This window comes from Hyla sarda, chromosome 2 (genome assembly GCF_029499605.1).
Source record: "Hyla sarda isolate aHylSar1 chromosome 2, aHylSar1.hap1, whole genome shotgun sequence".
Lineage (NCBI taxonomy): Eukaryota > Metazoa > Chordata > Amphibia > Anura > Hylidae > Hyla > Hyla sarda.
The window spans coordinates 361884138-361909045 of NC_079190.1; the positions used below are offsets into that span (position 1 = coordinate 361884138).

The window sequence follows — 24908 nt, forward strand, 5'->3', positions numbered from 1 at the left end:
CCAGAGTGCGGAGGAGACGCCGCTGGTCACTGATTTAAAGTGGCCGCGGCCGTGCTGCTAATACTTAACAAGCAGCCGCTGCTGCGGCCGCTTTAAATCAGTGACCAGAAGACTTATCGGCGTATAACACGCAGGCAGACTTTTTGCCTTAATTTTAAGTTTTAAAAGTGCATGTTGTACGCCAATAAATACGGTATTTTTCTCTGAATTAAACAGGGATATTGCCTCAATTATTGCCAAGACCAGCGCTGCACAAGATCCACTTTTTGCATTCTTTTTATCATTGATCATCTGACCGAGCAACTACTAGTCCTGTTCAGGGGGATCGCAAGCTGCAGGAATTGGCTATTATACGTGTAAAGAGCCATTGTGCTCTTAGCGCAATGCAAATAGGGGAATTCTTTCCTTACTCAGCACTATTTTGGGACATATTTCATCAAGGGTGCGGGTTGTTTTTCTTTTTTCTTTGTCTGAATAGAACTCTGACCTCAACATTTTAAAATGTCTTTGGGATAAACTAGAATAGAGATTGTTAGTCAGGCCTTCTACTAGGGTCTGACATATTCTTTTCTAGATAAATTGGAAAAAAAATCCTACAGACAAACTCCAAACTCTTGTAAAAAGTCTTCCCAGCAGAGTGGAAGCAGTTATATCTGCAAAGGGTGACCAACTCCATATTAATGCCTATGGATTTAGAATGGATTGTCCCAAAAGCTCATGTAGGTGGAATTTGTAGGTATCCTAATACTTTATTCCATATACAATCTAAATAATATCATAGTACCAAACTCATTTTTATCATCACTGAGTTAAAGGAGTATACCAGGAAAAAATGTTTAAAAAAAATTTCTATATCAACTGGCTCCGTAAATTGCATCTATTAAAAAATCTTAATCCATCCAATAGTTATCAGCTGCTGAAGTTGAGTTGTTCTTTTCTGTCTGATAACATTGCTCTCTGCTGACATCTCTGCTTGTCTCAGGAACTGTCCAGAGTAGGAGCAAATCTCCATAGCAAGCCTCTGCTTGCTATGGAGATTTGCTCCTACTCTGGACAGTTCCTGAGACAAGCAGAGGTGTCAGCAGAGAGCACTGTTGTCAGACAGAGAAGAACAACTCAACTTCAGCAGCTGATAACTACTGGAAGGGTTAAGATTATTAATAGAAGTAATTTACAAATCTGTTTAACTTTCTGGAGCCAGTTGATATATATATATACATATATATATATATATATATATATATATATATATATATATATATATAAAAGTTATTTCCTGAAATACCACTTTAATTTACTGGGCTGATGATTTAGTGCCTTTTTAATGCCATATCAACTGAACTTGTTCACATGTAGGTTGTGATTGTTTTTATAGTCCTTCTTTGTAAGGTAGCTTGTTGTTTATATAGGTTGATATTTTAGGGAACAATATTAATCATAGGCAAAACAAGTGCCCTAGTTATACAAGCTATGAAATCATAATGTTAACACGATCTGAGTTGAGTCCAAAATAATGATTGATGGGAACTTTTCTCCTTAAATTTAGATCTTCCACATGTAAATTTAAAGGTAGGTACTAACCAAAGTTCTACTTTATCAAGTTTGTGAATCTGAAATGTCTCCTTCAACGTGATGATAAACTAGACTGCTTGTAAGAAGGATGAGGTTCTGGCATATTTTAGATGACCATATCTCTTCCAAATGTACCATATCTGTGATTTGAAGCAGCAACACAGGCCCATAAAGGATACTAACATTTTATTTACCTTTACATCAATAAAAAATGTCTTTTCATGAAAGAAGCTTCCGCAAAAATAACTTCAGATGAACAGAACTGATTTTCAGTTGCAGAAATGTTTGGACCAATTCTTTAAATAAACAATCTTAAGGAACCTGATGAACTCCTTGATAGTTGGTTACTAATAAAATGCATGTTGTTATATTGTAAATATGTTCATTAGCTTGTTCCACATTGTACTGGATGAGATATTAGTTGTCCTCGGTAACATGACATATAAAGCTAAGCAACTTACAACCTTTAGTATTAGGCTATTTAATTTAAAAAGAATATGACAGCTGGTTTACCTGCACTAAATCCAATATACTGGGTTATAGTGTGGGTGCAGAGCTGTAAAATGAGGGGTCATTTTTTATTGCTGAATCTGTGCTGAATATGTGGCTAAAGATAATGCACTCCAGAGCACATTGATGGCTGGGAGCTGGCTCACCTAGCTCCCCTGCCTCCTCAATATTTCTCCCCTGGTTGCCCCCGCTCGAATATTCAGAGTATTTGGGGGGAGGTGAGTGCCTGCTCTGAGAGCAGAGCGCAACCACCGTTGCCTTGCTACACGCGAAAGTCGGGTGTAGTGAGGCTTCAGATAAGCCTTCCGCCCGTCGCAAGTTCTGAGTTCTGAGCAGACATGCTCTGGGCTAAAAACAGACACATCCATTTGCCCTACTAGTAAAAATGCCGGGAGCCGGGTGAAGGCTCATCAGAAACCTTGCTATACCCGACTTCCGGCTTCCCCATGCCATCTCTCGTGTCCTAGTGAATTTGGAATTTTAAAGCCAGGGGCCAGCCAGGGGAGGAATATTGAGGAGGCAGGGGAGCTGAGCAAGCCGGCTCCCCACCTCCAATGCACTCTGGAGTGCATTATCATTAACAACATAAACATCCATTACTCGGCACAGATGCGCGAAAAAAAAGTAAGTGACCCCTCATTTTAGAGCTCTTCAACTGCACTATAACCCAGCATATTGGTATTTGTGTGTGTGAAACAGATTTTCTTTAAGGTTCCTGCTTTTATCTTTGAAATAAAATATTGAATGTGTTTATTTATACATGTAAGAGCAACAAACAAAGGGTGCACTTACCATAAATATCACTCCTGTAGTTGCCATGAGCCTTTGGAAAGTTAGTTTAGCTTAGGTTGACCCAATCCTCTTTGCCATAGTATATGTGAACCTACATAGCTATCCCCTTAGATTTCTCAAAGGCGCAAAGGAAAATACAGAAATCAGGCGCTCCTGGAGTATTATCAAAGGAGATATGAGTGTAACCTGCAGTCATAAAATATATTCTCTATTTCTGGTATATGTTTTTATTTATTTTACATGTGCATGAAATAAAGAAAATAATTGTTTATACCATATGATAGTTACTGGAATTGTTTGGAACAGTGATTTGAGAAATGACCCAAATTGCGTAGTAAAAAAAATAAAAAATCATTGCTACCATTCCCTTTATATTGTAGGCACCAAGAAGTTAACCCAGGATGAGATGGGGTTTAACAAACCTTAGTATCACACAGTCCTATTCTTAAAAGAAAGTTACAGGGGCAACCCACACTCCTCTACAAAAAATGACTAAAGAAACAAGCCAAATAATAATCCCACATAGTTTTTTCCCCTGTGACTTTTCCTTCTCTATGGCACTCACATACACCGTCTGTGGTACATCAGATCAGCAATCTTTGGATAATCCATGACAGAAAAATATATCTTTACACTACCTTGAAGAAATAACAGCTATGGTCAGAAGGGTATTACATGAAAAATCTAAGCCCCTCTGTTGATGCTAGTTTATAACCTCAGATCCACTGTCCTGGGCCAAATGCATAGCACTTGTTACACCTTTACTCAGATCATTGGAAAGGGGGTAAGGATTAGCCTGAGACTGAACTACCCATTTCATGACCCTGAGGCTGGGATTACATAGTGCACTGGTTCTATATCACTGGTACATGTCTGGATACTGGCAATAAGCTATAGTGGTGTATACCACAGTGTAATAGCAGCTGCCCCATTCACTTTAAAGAACCAAACATAGTGATTATGCTTGGTTCATTTCCCGAAATTACAAGAATTCAAAAGTGGAGTCTGCTGCACTTTTAAGACCCACGTATTAAAGTATACCTTTGGAAAAAAAAGAACTCTACAACTTCCTCTGTAGTATACAGCAGCTGATAAGTACTGGAAGGATTAAGATTTTTTAATAGAAGTAACATACAAATCTGTTTAACTTTCTGGCACCAGTTGATTAAAAAAAAATAATGTGTTTTCCACCAGAGTACCCCTTTAAGGTTGCTTATTAGTTAACATTAGGGGTTTACCTACTAACAGTATTTATCCCTTATTCACAAGATACGTGATAGATGCACAATTGTTGGGGGTGCCACTACTATTTTCATTAATGATGGTGGGAGTAGCCATCATGAAAGTGTACTACCTCCTCATTACAGAGACTGAAATCCTTTTGGTTGGGTTTGCTTCCAAAGATCATTCATTCATCATCAATTGCAGGATAAATGCTATGAATGAACCAACCCCTCATATAACATATCTGTTGGTTTAGCATAGAGAAGATATAAAAAGTAGTTATCTAGGGCAACTAGGTGGATCTGTTATAACATTTTATTTAGTCTAAATTTAAAATATACAGAGCTCCAAATTTCTCAAAGACTACTCTATCTTTTTACAGCCACGACCACAGAGACTGGACTGCATAGCGATTTAGACAGCACCAATTGGACTCCACCATAACTTATCATCTAGGGTTAGCAGAAAGAATATTAAAGGGGTACTCCGCCCAAGGGATAGGGGATAAGATGTCTGCTCTCAGGGATCCCACTCCTGGGGACCCCCATAATCTCTCCTGCAACACCTGCTTGGGGTACTCCGCCCCTAGACATCTTATTCCCTAACCAAGGGATAGGGATAAGATGTCTGCTCTCAGGGATCCCACTCCTGGGGATCCCCATAATCTCTTCTGCAACACCTGCTTGGGGTACTCCGCCCCTAGACATCTTATTCCCTAACTAAGGGATAGGGGATAAGATATCTGATCGCAGGGATCCCACTCCTGGGAAAACCCCTGTAATCTCTCCTGCAACACCTGCTTGGGAGTACTCCGCCTCTAGACATCTTATCCCCCATCCAAAGGATATTGGATAAGATGTCTGATCGTGGGGGTCCCGCCGCTGGGGACCCTTGTAATCTCTCCTGCAGCACCTGCTTGTTATCAGTTGCACAGAGCAAAGATCGCTCCATGCTGATGACTCACGATATAGGGACCGGAGTATCGGGATGTCACGGCCCCGCTCCCTCCTGCTATCATGCCCCGCCCCCTCACTGCAAGCTTATGGGAGGGGCGTGGTGGCGTGCTGTCATGGCCCCACCCCCTTGTGCCATCACGCCCCCTCCCATAGGCTTGCATTGAGGGAGCAAGGCAGGACTTCACAAGGGTGGCCCGTGATGTCATGATACTCCGGCCCCTGTATCATGAGTCATCAGCACAGAGCGATTTTTGCTCCGTGCAGCTGAAAACAAGCAGGTGCTGCAGGAGAGATTGCGGCGGTCCCCAGCGGCAGGACCCCCGCGATCAGACATCTTATCCCCTATCCTTTGGTGTAGATTGAGGAATCCAGGTATTAGGAACCTCACCTTCTCTACTGTGCCACTGGCCTCAATGATATAAACATCATTCACTCCCAACTGCTATAAATGCTGATCAGGCACCTTAGTATGGTTGTATTTATTGATGCTGGTCTTACATAGTACTACACATTTTGACAGTTTTCTGTACCACAGTAAGCAAATAACATAATAAAAGATATCTTTTAATAAAGGTTCCTTTTTGTGGCATTTCAGTATGCCAAACTATAGGTTAAACACATCTTACATTATTGTTATCAACGTGAAAGTGTTTATGTTGTTTATGTAGAGTGAAATCGTATGTTGCTTTACTAGGAATAAGCTTGAACAAAAGGCAGTGATAAGCTTTTGTGTTCACTATAATTGGATGAGCATTGCCAAGCTATAGTCAAGACTGTGTCAACTCTAAATGCAGTACACACAAGAAGTGGGTAGACCATAGATCAGTGTGAACAATAGAATAAGATAAAGAAGCTGATCCACAAAACATTCACAAGCAAAAGGGCCACAGATGACATGCAGCATGTTATGTAAACACTGAACATTGCCTTTTTGTCATTGCTGTCTGTATTGATTTTTCCTGAGAGCAGTGCAGGGATCCGTGATATGTAAAGGATCGCCTTTGCATTAAGAGAATTGCATTCGAATGCACTCTTGAAATTTCAGTAAGCTGGGTGTAAAAAGATCAACCCCCATAAAAAGTTCAAAGTTAATGAACTGTTGTATTGTAAATAGCCTGTAAGGGTCACCCCAAGCATCCATAAAGCTCCAGATGTAAAAGCATTTCTCTTATTACACAAAATCATCAAAGACAACACAGGTCGATGATTATGTTGTCACATATAAAGGACATACAAGATCTTCAGAATACACTATAAATCGTAGTAATTCAATCCGCAGTCCTTCGTACCAGTGGAACTCTGGCTGATAGTAAAGAGTAATAATAATGCCATGTCAGTATTTCTCCCAGGTTTCCTGTGAAGAAGAACACTTCAATTTACATTCATCGCTCACATAACAACAAATATTCACACTGACATGAGTCTGCTTTAGTCCGCTCTTAAATCTCTCTCCGTTTGATTGTCCATTTTTTACCATGAAAACATCAATATATAACATTTCAGGAGACTACAGACCAAGACGAAACCAAATCACATGTACATGTTCCTGCTCTTTTCTTGAAGGTCATGTATGGACCATTTGACCTATTGGTTGTATGACTTGCTGTAAAGGAGGTAAGAGATCTTCTGCAGGATTCTCAAACAAGTACGGAAGTTGGTGCAAATATTCAGCCATTGAGCTTGGTTTTCTTTTCACGGAGTAGGTGGAGGTTTTGGTGAAGGGCATGAACCTTGACTGTCCAAACTAGCAGTTCGACCTTGCCACTGTGAAGAGAACAGGATATGTTAGAATCAGGAAACAATATCATCACATTTAAAAAATAAAATAAAAACACATTAATAGCACAGCTTTTTTCTTTAACCTCACTGGGTACTGATGTGATCTAAGAAGAATAAAGAAGATGTTTATGAGACTGATTTGGGTTAAGAGGTTAAAGGGGTACTCCGGTGGAAAACACATTTATTTCTAATCAACTGGGGGCAAAAAGTTAAATAGATTTGTAAATTATACAACGTAGAGAGTTAGAAAGGGAGAGAGCACACTAAAGGGTTACTGCACCTGTCATGGAGATACTGCGTGGTATCGGTGGCCTGTAATAAGTCTCCTGCGGGGAGCACATACGAAATGTATGACGTATCAATAAATGTAATAACAAAGGCACGTACGTGCACTCACCGCTCAACGGAGACAGCTCGGTATAATAGTCTGGTCCGCGGAAGGCTGGGTCACAGCATTGGTGCAGGTAAGTGGGCGCCTCCTATACCGAGCTGTCTCTGTTGAGTGGTGATTTCACGTACATGCCTTTGTTATTAGATATGTAAATTACTTCTATATAAAAATCTTAACCTTTCCAGTACTTATCAGCTGCGGTATACTGTACTTATCAGCTGCTGTATAGGAAGAAGTATTGTTCTTTTCTGTCTGACCACAGTGCTCTCTGCTGACACATCTGTCCATGTCAGGAACTGTCCAGAGCAGGAAAGGTTTGCTATAGGGATTTGCTCCTACTCTAGACAGTTCCATTTTGTTCAGAACGCTTGGAGCGGGTGGCCGTGATCATGACGTCACGGTCACACACCACTTGACGTCACACCATGCCCCCTTCATTCATGTCTATGGGAGGGAGTGTGTCACCCATCACCCCCCCTCTTATAGACATGAATGGAGGGGGAGTGGTGTTTGTTTAGAATGTCGGGTGCTGCGGGAGATTGCAGGGGGCCCCAGCAGTGGGACACCCCGCAACCAGTAATCCTATCCCCTATCTTTTGGATAGCACCAGAGTACCCCTTTAAAGGAGCCTTTGGCTGTTTGAGAATGATGGGGTTGTAGTTTAGCAACAGCTGGAGGCTCCCTGTTTCGGAACCCACTGGCAGAAAGGGTCTCTTCACATTATACATTTTTTAACATGTTTTGTTAAAACATAAAAACATGCTAAAAAGGCACAAAAAAGAAAATATGAACAGATCCAACTTAGGGTGCATTCACACCCCGTTTTGTACATACGGGTGCCGAATCTAGTGGGGGAGGGGCAAACCGGGTGCTCCTGTACCCCGGCCAGATCAGCCCGTAACTCCATTTACTTTAATGAGCTGACAAACGGTGACTCCGGTCGGCTCAGTTTTGACCCGTATGCGGTTTTGGACCGGACCTAAAACCGTAGTATACTATGGTTTTAGGTCCGGTCAGGAAACCGCATACGGTTTGCCCCTCCCCCCGTCGGATCCGGCACCCGTATGTACAAAACGTGGTGTGAATGCAGCCTTACCAACCTTGTTCCTGATGGTATTCTTCTGTAGCTCCGCCTCTAGTGATTTCATAATTAGAGGCAGGGCTACCGAAGACGAGGCCCGGACCCCTGGAAGGTTAGTAAGTAGATACGATTCAGCCCCTTTTTCTGCTGTCTATCATATTGATATGCTTTCAAATATGCTTGTTTCTAGTTGTATTTTGTTAAAACCTTGCAATTCATACTTACAACTATGGCTGTATTTCTTGTATATCCTGGCTGCTTTATGAAAATAAAGAATTGATAAAAAAAAATATAGATAATAATTTATATCCTCACTAAATTTAAGTGGAGCATTTAAATTTATGTTGATGGTAAAAAAGTTACATTGCTTTTACATCATATTCATTATTTATTGTATAATTGTGAGTCTTTAAAGGAAACGTCCATCTAAGCAGATCTAAGTATTTAAGTAAATTATTCAATTTACAAACATTACTTTGATAAAATCATAATGAAAAAGTCAGAGTGGTAGGTACAAACACGCTATATAGCAAAAACTGAATACTTATAATATATTTATTAAAGTGATAATATTAACCACTGATTATAAATTCATAATAAAGCAATTCATTATACACACAACATGGCTGTATTCAGCATTTCTTAGATGCAGAAGTCATTTCATTTATACAAACTGTGTAATAAATAAAAGTTTAAATGATCCAATAAATTATTCAATATGGTACTAGCAATATAATTTGGAAATTCATATTGATACAAAAAAGTATCAATAAATAAACAGTCAACAACAAAAAATGTTTGATGAAACTATCATAGACAGCTATTTCTTTGAAATTGGACACAGAGTTTTTTTTATTTGAGAAGACTTCCTCTAAAGAAGATATAAGGTGTAAGGCTAGGTTAACACAGCTGTTTGCATACAACCGGATAAAGGTCCAATTGGCTCTTTTTTTTAAAGCCGATTAGAAACGGGTCGGATGCAAATGGCTACTAACGGGTCATTACGAATCCCATTCACTTACATGGGGTCCATCGGTAACCCAGTAATAAAAAAATAAAAAAAGAGCTTGCACTATTTTTCTCCGCTAAACTCTCGTCCCTCTGGCCGGATTGCTGACGGAACTCGAATAGCGGAGTCCGAAGGCAATGTGAACAACTTGCGATCAAGTTACCTTAAATAGAGGAATATTGGATCGATCTGTACTTGGATCGAAATTTTTTTATGATTTTACGTTTTTATTGTACAGGTGTTTTTTCATCCCATAGTGTCAGCTTTTTATTCGATTAGGATATTCCCATATGGAAATCAATTCCCGGCCAGTAGTGTGCCATCAGAGTGGGTGTTTAGTGCGGCAGAGGCCATAGTCACCCCAAGGAGAACTTGTCTGTCCACGAAAAATGTGGAGAGACTGACCTTTTTGAAGATGAATCAGACATGAATCAGCCAGGATTTCAATCCACCAATGCCTGATGCATCAGAGTAGATTGACCATGGTGCCACACCAACACCCACTCTGATGGCACACTACTGGCCGGGCAGGACAGCTTTTCAAGGGCAAACCCTGCTAGTTGCAGTCACAATTCAAGATTGGCTGCCCAGAAGTCCAGCAGATCTTCAAGGTGTGTTGGCATGGTCATGTCAAGGTATGCCACCACCTGCTGGTTCAGAACCTGCTCCAGGTCTACCTGCTGCTTATGAGTTACTTCACTATGTGGGTGAAGAAAGCTACTTATCGGCGACTGCTGATGGAGCTGGTACTGCTCCTGCCAGCCCACCCCACCCCAGTTGCAGACATTCCTCAGCATCAGACCACAAGTAAGTATTTAGGATATGCATTAGCTAAAACTTAACTTTTCTTAGGATAAAATATATGCACCCCAATTTTTTTTTTAGAAATCAAACAAAATGAAAGGTGTGCAAAAAACACCATGTGCCACCTACACCACAAAGTATTGATGTGATGCAAAGACCTCTAAAAGGTGGAAGGGAACAACGTATGGTCCATTGTAACCGGTGGGGGTAAAAACCTCCCTTGTAAGGCCCTACTCTCGCATTATTAATTCCCTTCTTGGCAAGTGTTACTTGCCTTAAAAAAGGGTGGCCCCACACAGCACCCTCTCCCAATTTCCACCTACAAACACTGCCGTTTCACAGGGTTTTTAGGAGGAAAAAGGGAGAGTTACCTGTGTGGGGCCGCCCTTTTTAGGGCGAGTAACACTTGCCAAGAAGGGAATTAATAATGCGAGAGTAGGTCCTTACAGGGGAATTTTTTACCCCCACCGGTTACAATGAACCATATGTTGTTCCCTTCCATCTTCTAGAGGTCTTTGCATCACATCAATACTTGGTGGTGTAGGTGGCAAATCGTGTTTTTTGAACACCTTTCCTTTTGTTTGATTTAAAAAAAAAAAAATTGGGGTACATATATTTTATCCTAAGAAAATTATTACTGGTTAAGTTTAACGTAATGCATACCCTCAATACTTACTTGTGCACACTAAGACTTTTACAAAAGAGACCTTTTTCTTCTGCCTACCTGCCTCAACTACTATTCTGATCCTGCCAACCACCTGATGCCACACATCTGATGCCAAGTTCTCCTTTTTTTTACCCACCTTCATCACTGGATACTGGTATTGCCACCCACTGCCCCCCTATGTCACTGGATCACTTTCAGGACTCCTGATGCTGCTGATGTCACCTCCAGACTGTCTCATATTGCCACCATATGTTCTCCTCATGCTGATTCACAATAGCACAAACTCAACTGAGTTCCTCCTTATGCTGATGCCAGCTCCAAGTCATCTCATTCTGACACCATATGTTCTCCTCATGCTGCTGCCACCTCCAGGCTGTCTCATTCTGCAACTATATGATCTCCTCATGCTGCCGCCACCCCGATGCTGGGTCATTCAGCCACTATATGGTCTCCTCATGCTGCCGTCAACTACAGGCTGTCATTCAGCCACTATATGGTGTCCTCATACTGCCTCCACCGCCACGCAGTGTCATTCGGGCACTATATGGTCTCCTCATGCTGCCGCCAACTACAGGCTGTGTCATTCAGACACTATATGGTCTCCTCATGCTCCCGCCAACTTCAGACTGTGTCATTCAACCACAATACGGTCTACTCTTGCTGCCGCCAACTCCAGGCTGTGTCATTCAGCCATTATATGGTCTCTTTATGCTGCCGCCAACTACAGGCTGTGTCATTCAGCCACTATATGATCTCCTAATGCTGCTTCCACCTCCACACTGTGTCATTCAGACACTATATGGTTTCCTCATGCCGCTTCCAACTACAGGCTCTGTCATTCAGTCACTATATGTTCTCCTCATGCTTCTGCCACCTCCAGGCTGTGTCAGTGTGCCGCCATGTGGTCTCCACATGCTGCTGGCACATTAAATAAAACATTTTAGGTTCATCTATTTGAAATCTTTTAACATGTTTTAAATATTCGCTCATTTCTAATTACTACAGCTGATATGTAAGCAGTATAAACAAATAAATAATGTGAACAGCAAGGAGAGCCTTTCCGTGAACAAGAGGCAGTAGGAGACGTCAGAAACAAGAGGGGAAACATATACAGAGCAAAAAAGACATCAGCCACCACTATTATCTCAGAAAGCATCCCAAAGGGACCAGACTTCATTAAGACGGGCCAAAGTATTATTCAAACTAGTGGTCATATACTTTATGGTTTGCTACCCTAGAAATGTAATCAAGGGATGAGGAAGGGGAGGTGCACTTTCAGTGGAGAGGGTTAAGGCACCTTCCAGGCGTCAGCAAATGGACGAGCATCTTGGCACTGCCCACTGAAGGTTTTGAACAGTCATAGCTAATAGTAAATTAAGAGGAATGAGGGGAGATGTTAACATCAAGAACTGACCATATGGTGGATCATACCATCGTCTAATAGTCTTGAATGGCAGGGCAGTCCCAAAATACGTTGTGAAGTGTTGCGGGAGCCATTCAACATGACCAATTTTTTGCAATAAGAAGGGTTTGTGATATCACACATAAATAGCTTGTATTGAATCTCCTTATTTTGGATACAGACAGAGGATTTAGCAGTCTGCTGTCAGATGACGTGGTAGGCTGATATAGGTGGGGCTCACCGAGATCACGTTCCCACTTATAGGGGTACTACGGTGGATAAAAAAATGTTTTCAAATCAACTGGTGCCAGAAAGTTAAACAGATTTTCAAATTACTTCTATTTGAAAGTTATGTAGTTCTTTCCAGTCTGACCACAGTGCTCTCTGCTGCCACCTCTGTCCGTGTCAGGAACTGTCCAGAGAAGGATAGGTTTGCTATGGGGATTTGCTTCTACTCTGGACAGTTCCTGACACAGACAGAGGTGGCAGCAGAGATCACTGTGGTCAGACTGGAAAGAACTACACAACTTTTTCTTTAGTATAAAGCAGCTCATAAGTCCTGGAAGGCTAAAAATTTGAAATATAATTTATTTACAAATTTATTTAACTGTATGGCACCTTTTGATTTGAAAACATTTGTTTTTCACTGGAGTACCCCTTTAAGCATGTACACAAATTTAGGAAAAGTGTCAGAGCCCTGTAGTTTTAAAGTGGTTTTAAGTTGATGCAAAAGTTACGGTGGTAGGCAGTAACCTACGGTAACTAACAGCTTAATAAAAAACACATGGCACGATCGGATTTTATATAGTTTTTAACACTAATATAAAGCTGCATGAAGTATCTCTTTTTGTTGGCAGATGCCTGCCGGTGTTAAACAGATGTTTTGAAAGAAGCAATGGCTTTTTCCAAGGGTTCCAAAATGTTTCCTTTTTGAGAATTGCGATAGGATTGTTGACATTGTCTCAAATATAATAAAGTACTAGTAAATAGTGAACAAATAGCTTTTGTAAACATTGGAAAGTTGAACAAAATATCAAAAACTTTTCATTTTGGGCATTGTAAGCCTTCCAAAAATTCTTATTTTTGATAGAATTGGTGACCCAAAATAGTGATGAAGTAATAGTTTTTGTATCAAAAGCAAAAGAAAGTATCCCTTTTTTGGGAATCATGGGCTGTGCATGGGTAGGCCTGGCTGGTAGTAGCGGCAGCAAGTGTGATGGTCAACTGGTGGTAGTTGTAGCCAGCAGACAGCAGGCAGTAGTGGACTGGTGAGAGTTGTAGAACTCTGCGGACAGCAGGCAGTGGTGAACTGGTGGGCATTGAAGCAGCCAGAAGACAGCAAGCAGCAGTGGACAGGTGGGAGAAATAGTAGCCAGAGTACAGCAGGCAATAGCGGACTGGTGGGATCTGTAGTAGCCAGTGGACAGGAGGGGTAGGGATGGTACTGTCTAATCATTGGCATCAGTTAGTCAAGACAGAACACTCATGGCAAACTGGGCAAGTTCTGGTCAATGGTCTAATCTGGTGACCCAGAAGTCCCTGGGGTTAGGGGTCATGGTGTCTGTCAGCCTTTTTGTTCAGGTGGTGGTGTACATCCCTTTGGTGATGATTCATTTTAGGGTGGAATATGTAAGAACTTTGTCATCATGTACTCCAACGTGAAGCTGCTGCTGCTGTTCTTGCCTCTTGCAGGGGGAGTGCTGGCAAAGAAAAATAGAGTATTGCAGCTGGCAGCATAAAATCTCCCTATAAAATCTCATCTATCCTTCCTTTCGGAAGGTTAAAAAAATTCCCTCATTGTGGCTTTATACCAAGGGTCTAAGAGTATGGCTATCCAGTACTCATCTCTTTCCTTCAAGTGTGCCATATGCTTGTCCGTATGCAAGCAAGAAAATATACATCTCGCCATCTTGGCCAGCTTTTCTGAGGGCCCAGCTTGTTCTACCTCCATCCCATACTGCCAAGGTTTATTATCATGGTCCTCATCATTATCATCACCTTGTATATGTTCCTTATCCCTTTGACAGATTCCATCTTCGAATCCTGTTCCTCAGGTACCCCTACCCCATCTTCCTCATCCAACTCTTCTTCAAAAAGAACACTATACTGATAACAGTGGGATGTGAACCTTTAGTTGCCTAAATGCTGCGGAATCATCAAGATGGTATGGTAGCACCTGTACAACTAACAACTTTGTCAGGTGTGAACTAATGCACACATAAATAGGAATACTATTGTCATAGACTCTCCAATGGTAAACTGATGTGATAGAGTAGGAGGACAAGACAATAATGAGGACAAGACAGAGAATGTGCTGCCTGTGGATGAGGCCTGGCTGCTACACTGATCTGGAGGAGCAGCAACAGCAGGGACCAGGTTTTCTTCACACTGTGAGGCATCTCTACTGCCCAACACAGCCTTGTGATGCTGTTTCATGTGCCTAGGTAGAGATGTAGTTTCTATACTCATAACTTGGTCACAGCTGTTTGCAGAGATGACACAGTGCCATGTTTTTTGCATCTGGTAAGGTGGAAAATAATTTTTCTCATGGAAGAATACCCGACAGGACAGGTAAACCACCACATTTTTAACGTGTCAAGTCTAATGCACACTGTGCACACCAGGAAAAGTCTCATTGATAAAGTGATGCAGGAGGCCACTGAGTTCTTGAAAATGTTGAAGAATTTTTGGCTGATCATACCAACAGGCCTATGCCAGGTACATTTTGCAGATTTTCTGGCCCTACCTCTCCTACACTCTTCTTTGCACATTGTAGCAATACCCTCCTGCTCTAAACGTGTCACCTCCTCGTCATCTGGTTCCCATGTCCATCCAAAATGATGTCATCATCAAACTCCTCCTCCTCCTCATCCCAACCACTTCTCTCATCATGAACTTCTAATATCTGATCATGGGCATTTTGCTCCCCCTCAGCACATTCACCATAATGTCTCCCCCCCTCCCCCCCCACGCCTACCACCACCAATCCCACTAGTGCTATGCTCAGCTACAGCTTCCACCTCTACCAGAGGACATGGCATAGGTGCTCTTTCCTCTAGCCCTTCCTCTGTCAACCATTCCTTTAAGACACATTTATTTTAAATTAAAAAAGATTTGGAGGTTATTGTAATGCTGTGGAATGATTTGGATCTTACCAAATTGCCAAGTGGTGGAGAAACTGCCAGTCGACTTTCTCTCTCAATGCTTTTAAGGCCCCTTTCACACTGCCGTTGCTCCTCCGAGAACAGCTGTCAAAGTTTTTTTTCTTCTTTTTTTCTGATTTTAATGGCCATTCTCATTACGGGGAGCAACAGGCAACAACGAGTCCCAGTGTCTCCCATTTTCTATTATGGGGGCCACTATGCGCTGTTATGAATAGCGGGAGAAAAAGTCAGCACAAGCAAGTAATTCTTCTCCCGCTATTCTGCCCGGCTCTCCCGACGGCCGTCACACTGCCGTGTACTAACGACAGTGTGAAAGAAGCCTAACATGTATTTATGTTAAATCCAGATAGAAATGCTGTACTTTTATTAAACCCAGAAAATACATGTGACTTGTCCTTAGATAACTATACCACCTACACTCTCAACACTTTTAAATGCGTAGTTATGTTAAAGGGACATTCCAGTGGAAAAAGTTATACAGATTTGTAAATTATTTCTATTTAAAAATCTTTACCCGTCAAGTACTTATCAGTTGCTGTATGCTGCAGAGGAAGTTGTATAGTCTATATCACACAAGAAGGAGAGAAAAGCAGAGCGCTCACCGTTCTGAAGATCGGACAGGCATAGGAGACTTCGTCCATGGACTGAGTCGGTCTCAAGCAGGGAGGTGGCAGCTGGATCCGGGGGAGTTTCAGACGCTGGGCCACGGATCGTATCACGCCCCTAGGCGCTTCATCAGCCTGGTCCATGGCCCGGCATCTGAAACTCCCCTGGATCCAGCTGCCTCCTCCCTGCTTGAGACCGGCTCGGTCCATGGACGAAGTCTCCTATGTCTGTCCGATCTCGAGAACGGTGAGCGCTCCGCTTTTATCTCCTTCTTGTGTGATATCGTCATTTAACTCTGCAGCGTGTAGCGCCACCTTGATTGTGTACATTACTCACACACCTGAACTGTTACCTGCGCAGTACTCTAGTGGATATACGGGGTTAAGGCTGTGCCGGCTTATTCAGCTTCTTTTCTTTGGTGTTACATTGAAGTTGTACAGTCATTTTCTCTCTGACCACAGTGCTCTCTGCTGACACCTCTGTCCATGTCATGAATTGTCCAGAGCAGGATAGGTTTTCTCTGGGCATTTGCTTCTACTCTGGACAGTTACTGACATGGACAGAGGTGCCAGCAGAGAGCACTGTGGTCAGACAGAAAATAACTATATAACTTCCTCTTTAGTATATAGCAGCTAATAGGTACTGCAAGGATTAAGATTTTTAAATAGAAGTCATTTACAAATCTGTTTAACTTTTTGGTGCCATTTGATTTAAAAATATTCTTTTCCACCCAAGTACCACAGGATTCCCCACCATTTCCAGAATGCGGCCCAAGTTTTAATTATGAATTGAGCGGTGAGTTTTGTCCTGCTGTTCCATGCATTCTCTATGGGAACTGCAGCTTCGTATGAGTCAATGCTTCAATGAATAAAAGGGCAGCAAACATGCAAATCCCTGCTCCAATCATAATTATACCCATTTCCTGTTCTGGAGTTCCCAGAATCTTTATCCTTCCAGTACTTATTAGCAGCTGTATGCTACAGAGGAAATTCTTTGCTTTTTGAATTTCTTTTTTGTCTTGTCCACATTACTCTCTGCTGACACCTCTGTCCGTGTCAGGAACTTTCCAGAGTGGCATAGGTTTGCTATGGGGATTTTCACTTTCTTGGGTCATTTACCTAATAGTGGAGAATTATTTGCCTACTAGGGGCATCTGCCGAATGAGGGGAAATTTCCTACCTACTGGGGTAAACTACCTAATGGAAGGATCACCTACCCTCTGGGGACATACCTAACTGATCAACCTAACCCCCCGCCCCCTAACTGATACTATGCAGGGCACCAAGGGGCATTATTTGGGGCAATGAGAAAAAGTGTGGAGCTTAGATGTTTGTCTGGCAGTCACAAGTCATGACTGTCTTCATGGTGGTCTAAGTCAGATAGAGAAGAAAAAGAAAGAGAATGATTCAGAGAGAGGACGCCACCTGTAAGTTACTGGATGTAACTGCAATGTAACCTCTTATGCAGTGTGCAGAGCCTGTGTAGAGCTGGGATCCTCACTATGTTGTCATTGTATTAGGGATACTTATCTGTGCACAGTGGTTTTCATTCAGTGTCAGTACAGTGGTATAGTGGTGAGGATAACAATTTTAGCACGTATAATGTATTGTCAAGCGTTATATATGCTAAAATCTGCTGATTGGTTCCCTTTATGGTAGCCACCTGTTTTTACGTTAACCCCTTAAGGACCACGTTTTTTCGTTTTTGCACTTTCGTATCTTCCACCTCACCTTCTAAAAATCAGAACACTTTCAACTTTGTACTTACAGACCCATATGAGGGCTTGTTTATTGTGCCGCCAATTGTACTTTGTAATGAGAATTCAAATAGAGAAAACAGACATGGTCGCTCACCCACAACATGCACAATGATCTAAGGCTTCTCAGCAGCATTTATTAAAAATGGGATGGGACTTTGATGGGACTTTTTGATTGCTTTTTATGAAAAGATTTTAGGGTATTAAAAGTGACCAGAAATAAGCAATTTTTTTTTTTTTTTTACGTGTACGTCATTGACCGTGCGGTTTAGCTAACATTATATTTTTATAGTTTGGACATTTACGCACGTGGAGATACCACATATGCTTATTTTTTTACATATATATATTTTTTTAAATGGGAAGAGGGGGGTGATTCAAACTTTTATTCAGTAAGAGGTTAAATCACATTTATTCACTTTTTTTTAGCCCCCATAGGGGACTATTACATGCAATACTTTGATTGCATACACTGAACAATGCTATGCCATAGCATAGCATTGATCAGTGTAATCTGTGCTGGATTGCTTCAGCCTGGATCTCAGGCTTAGAGCAATAGAGCGATGATTGGACAGCGAGGAGCAAGGTAAGGCTCCTCCCACTGTCCTCTCAGCTGTTCGGGGCGCCGCTAACCGGCAGTATTTTCTCCCGGTTTAGACACCGTGATCAACTTAGATCGCTGCATGTAAAGGGTTAACACCGGACATCAGCCCGATCGGCGATGTCCGGTATTAGCAGCGGGTCCTGGTTGCTGATAGCAACTGGGACACAGAAGGTACGAAGCGTGCTCAGCTCCTGAGCCCGCTTCACATAATGAGAGTCGGCCATGGGCGTAAATATACGCTCATGGGGGGAGATTTATCAAAACCTGTCCAGAGGAAAAGTTGCCCAGTTGCCCATAGCAACCAATCAGATTGCTTCTTTCAGTTTGCAGGGGCCTTGTTAAAAATGAAAGAAGCGAGTTGATTGGTTGCTATGGGCAACTGGGCAACTTTTCCTCTGGACAGGTTTTGATAAATCTCCTTAATGGTCGTTAAGGGGTTAATGGCCTGGTTCAATTTTTCAAATCTGGCTTGTGTCTCTTTAAGCGGTAATATCTCCGATATTCTTTTAGTTAGCTTTTAGTTTTTTATGACATATTGCACTTTATACTTGACAATTTATATAGCTTTTTATGTTCCTTTTACAACATAATTTTTTTTCCCTTTTTTGTGTTGGCATGTTCTGACAGCCATAACTTTATTTTTCTTCCAACGCCATTGTGTGAGGGCTTATTTCTTGCCAGATTAGCTGTACTTTTTATTGGTACCATTTTTGTGATACAGGCTATCTTTTCATCTTTTTTTACTCCATGTTTTGGACCAAAATTAGCGATTTTTGCACTTTTTTGTTGTTGTGTTTTTTTTTTTACAGCGTTCACCTTGCAGGATGAATAACATTATCATTTTATTGTACAAATCATTAAGAAAGGGACATTTTAAAACCTTTTATTTTTATATTTTTCCCTTTTTCCTGTCATACTATGCTGCAGTACATCTGTACTGCAGCACAGTATAACTGTCAGTATACACTGATATGCAGTCTGTGTAATCCAGCCTATGGCTGGACCTCACAGGCTGCCATACTAAGCAGACAGGAGGTCATTAGCTGGCTACCTGCTGCCATGGCAACCAAGACCCCACGATCGTATAGCGGGATCGCTGATGGTGAACAGGGGGAGCCCTCTGCCCCTGTCAATCCCATAGATGTCGGGATCAGGACTGATCACAGAATCTTTGGGGTTAATGCTGCCGAGACCGGCGCGATCCCGGTCTTGGCAACTGCTGCGGGACCCTGGCTGTGATTGACAGCCGGGTCTCGCCAGCAATCTCCTGCAGTACATTGCGCTGAGCATGCGATTGCTATGACGTATGCATATGTCCAGTTACATTAATATATAGCTAACTGGTTGTATGCATACGTTCTGGGGCAGGATGGGGTAACTCTCCCCCATCATACTTGAGAGGATGAGAGTTGTGTCAAAACTTGTGTACACCAGAGATCCTCTGATACTCTAGTTGGGAATCCTGACTTTGATAGGAACTGTTTACAATAAAAGAGTAATCTAGAGATAGAAAATGTTTTACAATGGACTCGGGGTGCTTCCAACATAAAAAAAAAAGAAACCAATCTGCCCTATTTTGATTCCCTCCAATGGCTACTCTTCTGCTCCTGACTCTACTGTACTGCTCCTGTCCTCAATGTTCCTTAAAGGGGTACTCCGCTACTCAGCATTTGGAACAAACTGTTCCGAACGCTGGAGCAAGCGCCGGGAGCTTGTGACATCATAGCCCCGCCCCCTCATGAGGTCACCCCCCCCCCCCCCCCCGCCCCATCAATGCAAGTCTATGGGAGGGGGCGTGACAGACGTCACGCTCCCTCCCATAGACTTGCATTGAGGGGGTGGGCGTGATGTCATGAGGGGGCAGGGCTATGACATCACGAGGGGGCAGGGCTCTAACAGTTTGTTCCAAACTCTGAGCAGCGGAGTACCCCTTTAATGGTTCCTGCTTTCTCTTGTTGTCCCTTCAGGAAATACTTTCTTGGTCAGTCACTGTCTGCAGCCGTGAGCTGCCTTGATCACTGACTAGCTGGTGAGTATGGTTTCTTTGTGAGTATGGTTTCTGTGTCCGCGGTAAAACTTTTTCTATCTCCAGAATCCTTTCTAAATTCAGGTAACCAATATCCATTTCTAGGAAAAAGCTTCAATATTTACAAGTACTATTTTAGAATATTTTACTAAAGAACACTTTATTTAATTTAGCGCTCTACTTTTAGTTCCACTCCAAGTTTGTTTATATTTTGTACACTTGTTGATTATAGCAAACCTATTGAGAAAGCTACAGGATATTTCAAATGAAGCATGCCTCCATTATTTATGAGTCAAGAGGTTGAAAGAAAGCAGGTGCAAGAAGAATCGGATAAACAAATTATAAGTGCTTGAACTGCTTTAGAGGAAACCATTAGACATTTTGTTATTAAATGAGAGTACCATTAAGGACTGTAGAAAAGTGTGCTCTTCCCGAAAAATGGATTCTACTTGTAACCTTGTTTTTATATAGTGACAACCATATATATTTGACTAGAAAAGTCAGATAAAATGTTAGGTTTTCATTATGTCGCAGTCTCAGAGATAACATGGCATATGAAAGCTATGGAACAAACCTCTTTAAATGACTTCTTCATTTCTACCAATGGATGCCAGTGTGTTATAGGCTTTCGGGGATATGCCAACATTTCGTTCCAATGATCTCGTCCAAGGCCTTCTGTGTTATTACCAACTCGACACACCCCAATAATTTCATTATGTCCAACCCTAAATAGACAAGTGGAATGTACATTAAGAATTTTCAGTATTGTAATATTTCGAACAATGAACAAGTTACAAGGCATATTTTATACATTTCATTTTAGTTTTGTTACTTAAATGTATCAGCACCTTCAAATATATACAGTATATAGACTATTTTAAAGATTATCTTTCCTGAAGGCTCCCAGAATTTTCATCTTCCAATAACGATACACTGCCTTTAAAGGGGTTCTCCGGTAGAAAACAATTTATTTTAAATCAACTAGTGCCAGAAAGTTATACAGATTTGTAAATTACTTCTATTCATTTTTGTAACCCTTCCAGTATGTATCAGCTACTGTATGCTCCACAGGAAGTTATTTTCTTTTTGAATTTCTTTTACGACTGACCACAGTGCTCTCTGCTGACACCTCTGTCCATGTCAGGAACTGTCCAGAGCAGGATAGGTTTGCTGTGGGGATTTTCTCCTTCTGTGGACAGTTCCTGACATGAACAGATGTTTCAGCAGAGAGCTGAATAACTTTCTCTGTAGTATACAGCAGTTGATAAGTACTGGAAGGGTTAAGATTTTTTAATAGAAGAAATTTCCGAATCTGTTTAACTTTCTGGCACCAGTTGATTTAAAATAAATTGTTTTCCACTGGAGTACCCCTTTAAGCCTATGCTTTGGATCACTATGCACTGTCTAAGGGATCGATAGACCGTTTGCGAAAGTCCCCTAGGGGGATTAAAAAAAAATTGGAAGAAAGATATTAAAGGGCTACTCCAGTGGAAAACTTTTTTTTTTTTTTATCAATTGGTGCCAGAAAGTTAAACAGATTTGTAAATTACTTCTATTAAAAAAATCTTAATCCTTCCAGTGCTTATTAGCTGCTGAATACTACAGAGGAAATGAGGAAATTATTTTCCTTTTGGAACACAGAACTCTGTGCTGACATCATGACCACAGTGCTCTCTGCTGACATCTCTGTCCATTTTAAGAACTGTCCAGAGTAGGAGAACACCCCCATAGAAAACATATGCTGTTCTGGACAGTTCCCAAAATGGACAGAGATGTCAGCAGAGAGCACTGTGGTCATGATGTCAGCAGAGAGCTCTGTGCTCCAAAAAGAAAATAATTTCCTCTGTAGTATTCAGCAGCTAAGTACTGGAAAGATTAAGTTTTTTTAACAGAAGTAATTTACAAATCTGTTTAACTTTTCTGTTTAACTTTCTGTTCTGTTTAAAAAAAATTTTTCACCGGAGTACCCCTTTAAAATTCAAATCCCCCCCCCACCCCCAACCTTGCAATTTTTTAAATAAATGTACCTAAACTACAAAAAATGAGCAACTGATATTTCTGCTTGTGGAAATTCTTGAACTTCTTAAATATAACATTAATTATACGTATTAACAGAAGAAGAAAAGACAAGCAGCACTCACCACTTTATTCCAACTTCTAAAATACTCCCAGGTCTAGTAGGATGAAAGAAAGCTTCTACAGCAACAGACATTTTGCACAAAGTACCAAACTTTTTCAAGTAAGGTTTTGTTCCGAACGCTTGGAGCAGGCGGCGGGGGTCATGATGTCCTGCCATGCCCCTCGTGACATACACCACGCCCCCTTAATGCATTTCTATGGGAGGGGGTGTGGCGGCCACCACGCCCCCTACCATAGACTTGCATTGAGGGGAGCATGATGTGATATCACGAGGGGCCTGGCTTGACGTCACAAACCCCCGCCTCCCGCATCAAGCATTCTAAACGAACGCTGGGTGCTGCACGGAGATCGTGGGGGTCTTAGCTGCGGGACCCCCGTGATCAGACATCTTATCCTCTATCCTTTGGATAAGGGATAAGATGTCTAGGGGTGGAGTACCCCTTTAAGTGTTCAATGCCTGTTGCCAAAGTAGCTATTTGTCCTCCTACCCAATTTGGGCATCTTAGGAGATAAAATAAACCTTTTTATTTTTCTCCTTCTCTCAATATGTCAATCTGATCTAATACTATAGCTGAGCACCGCCATTACACAATTGTTTTTTCTCCGTTTGGTTGTGTAATAGAGAATTTTGGGACTTGACGTATCTTTCTGTGCATAATGTTATTTATCTTGCACAGTGAAGGTGGTAAATGATAAGAAAATATCCATTTATCAGAAATTTTTTGTCATCTGACCTCCCACAAAATCTATATATATAAAACTCAAGGTGTGTATGTGTGTGTGTATGTATGTATGTTCCAGCATCACGTCCAAACGGCTAAAGATATTAACATGAAACTTGGCACATATGTTATTTATATGTCAACAACAAACATAGGATAGGTGATTTAACCCTTAATCACCCCCATTTGCCAGGTGCGGGGTTTATGTTTAAAGTCCCATGCAAGTCAATGGGAAATATATGTTACTGCATAACTTCCAAACGGAGATATTTTGATAATACTTGGTCACATGTTACTTATATGTCCACTTAAAATATAGGATAGCTAACTTAACTCTTAACTACCCCCATTTGTGAGTGTCAGGGTTTTTGTTTAAAGTCCCATGCAAATCAATGGGAAATGTATGTTCCCACATAACATCCATAGGGCTGGAGAAATTTCAATACCTGGTACACATATTACGGGTTGGGATAGGAGGTTGGGATAGGAGGTCGAGATAGGAGGTCGAGATAGGTTGGGATAGGAGGTTGGGATAGGAGGTTGGGATAGGAGGTTGGGATAGGAGGTCTGGATAGGAGGTCGGGATAGGAGGTCGAGATAGGAGGTCGGATAGGAGGTTGGGATAGGAGATTGGGATAGGAGGTCGAGATAGAAGGTTGAGATAGGAAGTTGGGATAGGAGGTCGGGATAGGAGGTCGAGATAGGAGGTCGGGAAAGGAGGTCGACATAGGAGGTTGGGATAGGAGGTCGAGATAGGAGGACGAGATAGGAGGACGAGATAGGAGGTTGGGATAGGAGGTTGAGATAGGAGGACAAGATAGGAGGACGAGATAGGAGGTCGGGATAGGAGGTCGGGATAGGAGGTTGGGATAGGAGGTCGAGATAGGAGGACGAGATCGGAGGACGAGATAGGAGGTCGGGATAGTAGGTTGGGATAGGAAGTCAGGATAGGAGGTTGAGATAGGAGGACGGCATAGGAGGTCGGGATAGGAGGTCGAGATAGGAAGTCAGGATAGGAGGTCGAGATAGGAGGACGGCATAGGAGGTTGGGATAGGAGGTCGGGATAGGAGGTCGGGATAGGAGGACGGCATAGGAGGACGGGATAGGAGGTCGGCATAAGAGGATGGGATAGGAGGTCGGGATAGGAGGTCAGGATATGAGGACGGGATATGAGGACAGGATATGAGGTTAGGATATGACAACAATATATGAGGACGGGATATGAAGTCAAAAGCTTCCTGCGGCAATGCCGAGTATTAAGCTAGTATGGGAATAAAAAGTGAGAAAACAGTCACATTTTCTCTCAAATGGTAAAAATAGATCACTGGAAATAAATTTACCCTCACAGAACTCAACAGACCAAAAAACAAACATGTATAGGGGTAAAAATATGGCAATGTACAGCTCTTTTCTGTAGAACAAAATAAAAACTACCATATAAGCATTTGATGCCATAATCATACTGAACTTCAGAATAAATGTAACACGTCTTTTTTAACACAACATGTTTTGCAATACATTAGATTTAAAATGAAAAGTGCTGTTGAAAAGTACAACTTATACTGCACAAAATAAGTCTACATATAAACTTGCAGATGAAAAAAATAAATGATTACGGCTCTTAGAAGGTGAATAGGAAAACAGTGTGGTGGGAAGGGGTTAAGCTTTCTGTGGTGTAAGCTTTATTTGAATATGGCAATTTT

General features: G+C 41.7%; 1 protein-coding gene across 5 annotated transcripts in view; it reads right to left on the minus strand.

The window, feature by feature from the left end:
• Positions 1-1279: 1279 nt before the first annotated feature.
• Positions 1280-24908, minus strand: part of SYT6 (synaptotagmin 6) — a 461499-nt gene continuing 437870 nt past the window's right edge. For 2 of the 5 annotated variants that reach the window (XM_056558352.1, XM_056558355.1), the window contains exons 6-8: positions 20918-21068; positions 8531-8563; positions 1281-6818 (exon numbers count right to left, since the gene is read on the minus strand). In XM_056558352.1, the coding sequence (XP_056414327.1) occupies positions 6747-6818; positions 8531-8563; positions 20918-21068 (256 nt within the window). In that variant the 3' untranslated portion in view covers positions 1281-6746. Of the gene's footprint in view, positions 6819-8530; positions 8564-20917; positions 21069-24908 lie in introns of all 5 variants that reach the window. The other 3 variants (XM_056558356.1, XM_056558353.1, XM_056558354.1) reach the window with 3 other exon arrangements.